This window comes from Garra rufa, chromosome 3 (assembly GCF_049309525.1).
Source record: "Garra rufa chromosome 3, GarRuf1.0, whole genome shotgun sequence".
NCBI classification, from domain to species: domain Eukaryota; kingdom Metazoa; phylum Chordata; class Actinopteri; order Cypriniformes; family Cyprinidae; genus Garra; species Garra rufa.
In genome coordinates this window covers 43,578,501-43,586,621 of record NC_133363.1, presented here as the reverse complement: position 1 = coordinate 43,586,621, position 8,121 = coordinate 43,578,501, and the positions used below count along the sequence as shown (strand labels likewise).

The 8,121-nt window shown below is 38.6% G+C and overlaps 1 protein-coding gene across 1 annotated transcript in view; it reads left to right on the top strand.

Moving 5' to 3' along the window:
* Positions 1 to 4,420, top strand: part of fbxo22 (F-box protein 22) — an 8,163-nt gene extending 3,743 nt beyond the window's left edge. The window contains exon 7 of the mRNA XM_073837123.1: positions 2,762 to 4,420. Coding sequence (XP_073693224.1) covers positions 2,762 to 3,155 — 394 coding nt within the window. The 3' untranslated portion in view covers positions 3,156 to 4,420. The remainder of the gene's footprint in view (positions 1 to 2,761) is intronic.
* The last annotated feature ends 3,701 nt before the right edge of the window (positions 4,421 to 8,121 follow it).

The window sequence follows — 8,121 nt, the reverse complement described above, 5'->3', positions numbered from 1 at the left end:
GATGTAAGTCTTCACTGCTTTCCTAGTGATAAGAAGAGGAGAAAAAGAATGGAAAGATGCCTGGGGACGAATAAAACTTCCTAAAGACCGGCATCTGTGTTCTCTCCACTTTACCCCTAATGCCTTTGAGGCTTTTAGTAGACCACAGCTGAAAGGGCTTACAAACGATGTAACATTAAACATGCCGACTCTTCTCATAACGCCGCAGCCACTGATGGAGTTTCAAAGCGTGGATTTCACTTGACATTCGGGTGCATTTAGACTCTTTGTGGGGAAAATCGATGGTACAGCATTTAAAGGAGTAGTTCAATTCCAGAACAAAAATTTACAGATAATGTACTCACCCCCCTTGTCATCCAAGATGTTCATGTCTTTCTTCAGTCATAAAGAAATTGTTTTTTGAGGAAAACATTTTAGGATTTCTCTCTATATAAAAGAAAGGTCTTATCTAACGAAACAATTGGTTATTTTCTAAAAAACTATTACAATTTATATACTTTTTTGGTCTAGCTCTGCGTGAATTGTGTGTATTCCTGTTTATGACAGTTAGGGTATGTCGAAAAACTCCCATCTCATTTTCTCCTCCAACTTCAAAATGACCTACATCGCTGTTTTACCTTTTTTTTTTTTTGTAAAGGATGTTTGATCTTGTTCGCATGTTCACTTTAAACACTTGGTCGGTACTTCTGCAGCAATGTAGGGTGATTTTGAAGTTGGAGGACAACATGACATGGGATTTTTTTCAACATACCCTAACTGTCATAAACAGGAATACACACAGTTCTGGCAGAGCTAGACCAAGACGAGTGTTTGCGGTTAAAAAGTATAATAAATTGTAAAAAGAAAAAGAAAAAAAAGTGATAATTAGTGATGCTCCGATTTATCGGCCACCGATCATGATCGGCCGATATTGGCTAAAAATAGCTTGATCGGCGAACCCCAAAAGCGCCGATCAAAAAAGCCGATCACTTGATGTAAATTACTCGCGCGACTTTTTCACACGTGCATGCACAGCGCACAGGTAAACAACAGCAGAGCGGAGCTTACCAGTGGCAACATGCAACATGAGTACTAAATTCTTTATTAGTTTTGTAAGGGTAGTCTTATTATTGGGCATGTGACTAAGCTGTGCGTGTACAGAGCGCTGACTGTAGTTTTGGCAGAGAAGTTGAAGTTTACTTTCGGTTTCATAATTCTCTGCAATCGTCAGTGAGTGGTAAATGTGCGTGCTTGAATGTAAATGCATGTATCTTTCTATACCCGTCATATTGCAATAATGTTACCGCTGTATGTCTGATTGTTGTCATCAGTTCATGTTGTAGTTCAGTTCATATAGAATGAGGAGAGACGGTGCCCGTGTAATTCACGTACGTATGTTTAGCAACATTTTATCGCATCGTAATTCTGATTAACGCATATAGATGTTACTGAGGTGAATGTTTATGTTTCCTATATACAGACGGATTCTGATATATCGTATTTAATTCAGCCTAAACCACATTTTACTACCTTTATCCTAATGACTGTGCAATGCTGGATAATATAATCCTTACATCATCTTAAAAAGCAGCTACAAATAACAAGCAAAGAACATTTACATTATCAAAGAATCACTAACTAGTGTAGCCTAGTCTAGTGCGAGGTGCACTTTAAAAACACTCCCGTTATAATCAGTTTATCTATCTACACTGTATGATGAATAAAATCTCTTGCATGTGGCCACTCTATGCATGTGTTTATACCACGGCAAGTTTCTGAAGCATCCTAGAACCGACTCTCTGCACTGCATCGCTAAAGTTAGGCGCCTTTTTGAGCAGAAAAGACTCCTTTTTGAGTCTTGCTATCATCAAAGGCATCAGCAACTGGCGATATCTCTAACTATCGTCGATACACTGTACTATCGTCTACAACCCTAACTTGGTGGTTCTTCAAGATCTTGACTGTAGCCTATTTCTACAGTTATTTTTTTCCCAATATAGTTAATTTAGAGTTAGTTTCATTTCTACAAATGGTGCAAACTCTGCTAGATTATAGATCAAAGATTCCCATTCCCCTGCCATTCTGTGATCGGCAGTGATCGGCGATCGGCAGATCATGATCTTGGTGATCGGCCCCAAAAATGCTGATCGGAGCATCTCTAGTGAAAATAACCAAGCGTTTCGCTAGATAAGACATTCTTCCATGGCTGGGATTGTTTAGAGCCCTTTGAAGCTGCATTTTGGAAGTTCAAACTCGGGGGGCACCATAGATATCCATTATATGGAGAGAAATTCCTCAAAAAAACCTCAAAAAAAAAAAAACAATTTCTTTATGACTGAAGAAAGAAAGACATGAACATCTTAGATGACAAGGGGGTGAGTAAATTATCTTTAAATTTTTGTTTTAGAAGTGAACTACTCCTTTAGGGCCTACACTCATATCCATCACTATCTGTAAGCTTTCAGTAGCTGTGGTCATCAAATCAGTATTTTATTTTCTGAGTTGTGTTGGAGTAAAAATAGCGTAGCTCAGTGCCAGTAGCTCAAAGAGTGCAACCGTTCTACGTAATCCACCCCCATCTTTCATGGGTTTTCTACTACGTATTTCAGTAAAAGACATCATTTATGTTATATTAAGCTCTACAAGTCTTAATACCCAGGGTTCTCTTTTACATTTTCTCAGTGTCACATACAGGAAACTATTTTTCACACATCGTTTTCTTATGTCTCCGACATTTGTTACAAACATAATCTTCATTAGTATGTGTTCTGTCTGTTTGCAGCTGTTCTCCAGGCTCTTTTGGTGCAGTAGGGCTGACCTTCAGTGGCTCCAAGATCCAGGGAGCCTCAGTGCTGGTGGACCAGGATGTAAACACCCCGAAAGCAGCAGAGGCTACTATCCAGCGGCTAAAGGCTGCTAATATCCCAGAAAAAAACACCGTGGGCTTTATGTTTGCCTGTGTGGGCCGCGGCCACAACAGCTACAATAACCAGCGTAACGTGGAGGCCAGTGCTTTCCGGAAGATCTTCTCCAACATTCCCCTCTTGGGATTCTTCGGCAATGGAGAGATTGGCTGTGACCGTATTGTCAAAGCGAACTACACATTGAGTGAGACAGATGCTGATGGACTACAACACTCTTTTACTACAGTCATGAGTCTGGTGCATTTTGGCTAAACCTGAGACCGATGTGCATGGCAAATGAGTAGGAAACCTCTAGTCAGCTTGGTCTTTCAGGACAGACCCCGGCTGCTTGTTTAAGTTAACAGCAGGTCCGATGGTGATCAGGTATAATTCTCCTAGGTTCTTTCCTTTGACTGTTTTTCTTAAATCAGGATGTCAGTGGGACATTTACCATTAAAAAAATTAGGGAAGTGAAAACCGTGTCTGTGGGAACAATTTTGAGAGCATGCTAATTCTGATGTCTAAAAACACTGAAGTGTCCTCTTACACCTTGTTTGGAAAGGTCAGTACTTACAGAACGGTTCTGAAGAACAGTTAGGATGTTTGAATGGCATGGTGCTAAACCTTGACCTTTGACTTCAGTTTTATACGTAAAACTATTTTTTTATTTGTAGCGCAAATCTGTCAACAGACCAGTTTTGTTGTGGGCTGTGTGGCCTTAAATACAGAGTTTGTAAAATTCAGGCACTTTTGACAAAAAAAAAGGTAATCGTGATGAAACGGCTAATGATATAGCTGTTCATCAACCTTGGTACAGCTTATGGGAATCTTCACTTCAGATTTTACATGTAAATATGTGCTCCAGACTAATTGCTCACCTCCATTGACTGTCCAAATTGCCATGTCCAATAGCAAGTGCTATGAAACTGCAGGAAGTGTATTCACAATGAAAGACTGTGCAGAATTAGTTTCTGGCAGAGTTAGAAAAGCTGAACCTTATCAGCACATATCTATGTACCATAACAACTGACTTAGCAGTTCTTAGTGTTAATCAAGGATAATCAAGTGGAAAAAGTTAAATTTCTTTGTAATACATCAGTGTATTTATTTAGTCTGCCTGTCCTAATCAAAATCCTTTAAAAAATCCAACAGGGTAATCTTCCATTTCTATATTCATCAGTTCAGTTCAGTTTAGTTCTTAAAAGTTAGTCATTTATTCTGTGCACTAGCTGAATAACACATTGTGTTGATCACAAATAAGTGAAGTCTCAAATGGCTGTTTGCCTGCGTTATGGAGATATATATTTGCTGCAGTATTTAGAAGGTTGATTTAAACTTGTTGCCAAATTCTTTTTCCAACTTTGTTCAGATCATATACATAATACATAAGTATAAGTTTTACTACTGTCATTTAGTTTCATGGCAGTGTAACGGTTTTTCTTCATCTGCACCTGTTGCTGGGTCATGCAGTTATCGGCCCGTGATGTCTGCGTGTATATAATAATGTATATAATAAAATCAATGATTGAACTTGCAAATTTTCCTGATTATTGGCACTAAAAATGGTCAATTATTGTCATGTTTTGGGCTGTACTAATCAGTCGGACCGGGAAAAACATTATAGACTTTATAGACTGCCAAAAGTTATAACAAATCAAGGAGAAGAGTGCGAAAAACTGTCTGAGGAACAAAAGGCATTTGTGGTTGGCCGAACTGAAGCAGGATTTCCAGGGCAAGAATCTTGACAACATTTGTGTTTGTTCTTGTTTCCGGTCAGGTAGGTGAAATAATAGGCTAATACCTTAATACTGCTCGTATGTATCTTTGCCACCTATTAACTTTAGTTGGTCAAGATATTGCTTACTAAGTCCTTCTTTGTATGATTTAGCAACATTCGCATTTTTTCCCTGTGGTTTAGACAGCATAAATTAGCAGAACAATGTATTCAGTAGTACATTACCTGTGCGATTAATGCTGTTGTTTATATCCGAGTATCTCTAATATGGCCACGCAAACAGTGACATAAGTGCAAACCCGCCCAACTGCTAGTGCTACTCAAAACTGAGGGGTAAAATGCACATTTATTGGTACACTTAGCATTCCAGGGGCTAAATCCCACTGAAAAACAAACCGCGACAACAGTGTTTAAATAGCCCAATTCCACAGAAAACCCCTGAAACTGTTACCCTGGACCACAAGACTAGCCATAACAGTCAGTTTTATGAAATTGAGATTTGATGTATGTTCGTAAGAAATGACTATATTTAGCCGAGATACAGCTATTTGAAAATCTGAAATCTGAGGTATTCCAGTATTGAGAAAATCACCTTTAAAGCTGTACAAATGAAGTTCTTAGCAATGCATATTACTAATCAAAAATTAAGTTTATGTATTTACGGTAGGACATTTACAAAATATCTTTACTTAATATCCTAATGAGTTTTGGCATAAAAGAAGAATCATTTTGACCCATACTAGGCTATGTATGCTTGGCTGTTGCTACAAATATAGCCGTGATACCTAAGACGGTTTAAGTGATACTTAAAAAAGGTTTTGTGGTCCATGGTCTTTATAACTTGCGTTTTCATCACTTTCAAAGAGAGAAAAGAAATAATTATGAATTACGGCAGCTGAAAGAGAGAAAGATGTCAAATTTAGTCACCCGTCTCTCCAGTGTTTACAATTTTTTGTAATTTATTCCCAGGACAATGTAACTAGCAGTATAGTGTTAAAATGAGCTTGATTGAAAACAACAATATAAAATAGTCTGTGAAAAGTGTTAAATAATTCATGAATGCGTTCAATCTTATTTTTCCAGTAGATGGCGCTCTCGTGCAACAGCAGTGTTTCTTTAAAGCAGGGGTCCCCAAACTAAGGCCCGGGGGCCGGATGCGGCCCGCCAACACATTTGGACTGGCCCTCTGAACAATGCCAGAGACATATTTCGAAAATGTAATTTTAAATATGTTTTACTTATATCATGTTGTTATTTGATAAAAAATTTGGCTTTCAAACTAAAATTTCCCTTAGTTATTAACATAGCCTAATTATTTGTTAAATTCACCAACAGAATGGTACATTCAACATAATGTGTCATCGCGATCGAACAGGTGATGCACGAGGCAGCTAGAAAATTCAGAGTGATGACAAAATGACTCAATAGCATTTGAGGAATTTGACGTGTGATTAAAAAAACACAGTGGACCAACACCAGCAGATGACATTACACCCCAAAATCATGACAGACTGTGGAAAATTAACACTGGACTTCAAGCAACATGGGCTATGAGCTTCTCCACTCTTCCTCCAGACTCTAGAACCTTGATTTCCAAATAAAATACAACACTTGCTCTCATCTGAAAAGAGGACTTTGGACCACTGGGCAACAATCCATTTATTCTTCTCCTTAGCCCAGGTATGATGCCTCCGACGCTGTCTGTGGTTCAGGAGTGGCTTAACAAGAGGAATACGACAACTGTAGACAAATTCCTTCACATGTCTGTGTGTGGTGGCTCTTGATGCCTTGACCCCAGCCTCATCCATTCCTTGTGAAGTTCACCCAAATTCTTGAATCGATTTTGCTTGACAAGCCTCTCAAGGCTGAGGTTCTCTCGGTTGGTGTTTTTCTTCTACACTTTTTCCTTCCACTCAACTTTCTGTTAACATGCTTGAATACAGAACTCTTCTTTGGCAATGAATGTTTGTGACTTACCCTCTTTGTGAAGGGTGTCAATAATTGTCTTCTGGACAACTTTCAGATCAGCAGTCTTCCCCATGATTGTGTAGCCTAGTGGACCAAACTGAGAGACCATTTTGACAGCTTGACGGAAACCTTTGCAGGTGTTTTGAGTTGACTAGCTGATTGGAATGTCACCATATTCTAATTTGTTGAGATAGCGAATTGGTGGGTTTTTGTTAAATGTTAGCCAAATCATCAAAATTAAAAGAACCAAAGACTTAAACTACTTCACTCTGTGTGCATTAAATTTATTTAATACACAAGTTTCACAATTTGAGTTGAATTACTGAAATAAATGAACTTTTCCATGACATTCTAATTTGAGATGCACCTGTATATCTTTTGAAAAAAAAAAAAGATCATTTGTATGTGTGGTGCTTAACAAAATAATATTCTAGCATTAAAAGGTATAAAAAATACAGGTAAAATCATAATAAAATAATAATAATAATAATAGTAGCCAGTCCGGCCCATGGAATTTTCTTTTATAAACCGACCCGGCCCCCCATTAAAGAAAAGAAAATTATGTGGCCCGCTCAGAAAAAAGTTTGGGGACCCCTGCTTTAAAGCGATCAGAGGAGCATTTGGTAAGTCCAGTCAAAATTATCTGTAAATAATATCTAAATACCAATTAATTTACTTTATCTTTAAATTCTAAAGCCCAAAAAATAGATCATTTTCTGTGAAATTAGTAAACATGATATTGGATACTAACACTTATTATTAGTCACAGGGTAATGAGGTCCAGTTTTCTTTGTGTGTGGGGGGTTAGCATTATTAGATGTCAATGCCAAGTGCATCATAACAGACAGGCTGTTTCCTGTTCATGCGGTTAGGTAGCCTGAAGCAGGTCTCAATCAGGCCAGTGGTCAGATAGTGAAGTGCCTCAGGACTAATGCAAACTAAAGCCATTTGGCTTTGCAGTACAATGCCCTCAACTCAGTCCCACACTAATTCCCATGGCCACGCTGGAGGTGAAAACCTCTTACAGGTGAAGAGTGGGTTTTTTTCAAGTCCCTTCACCACAAAAAGAGTGAAAACATCTGTTTACCTCCTAACAATCTCTTTGGTCACATTCTATAAACACTGCCACTCAAAAAGGCCCCGGTGGAATTGTGGTAAATCTGGCTTTCAGGAACAAACACAGCGTTTTGGAAAAACACGACTTCACGATGTGCACTAAAAGTGCGGATCTGTCGGAGTGCAGGCGTTTTTAAACCTGTACATTGTCGCCTCAGGGCTCTTGGAGTAAAGACATTCAGCCTCACTTTAAGACACTTTCCCTGTTGAGAGCAGACTCAGAAACAAGACAGACAGACCTGAGCTTTGGGACCATTGTCAGAAAGAGCAATGTTTTGTAGGTCACACACAGGAGGTGGGCCACTTTGCTCAGTTAGACATCCCAAGTGTGCAAAATTTAGTCAGGCATTTATAGAGGAAAAACTCAAATTTAGGGTAGAATGTCACAGACTATAAAATTAAATGCACAATAAAAGCAGA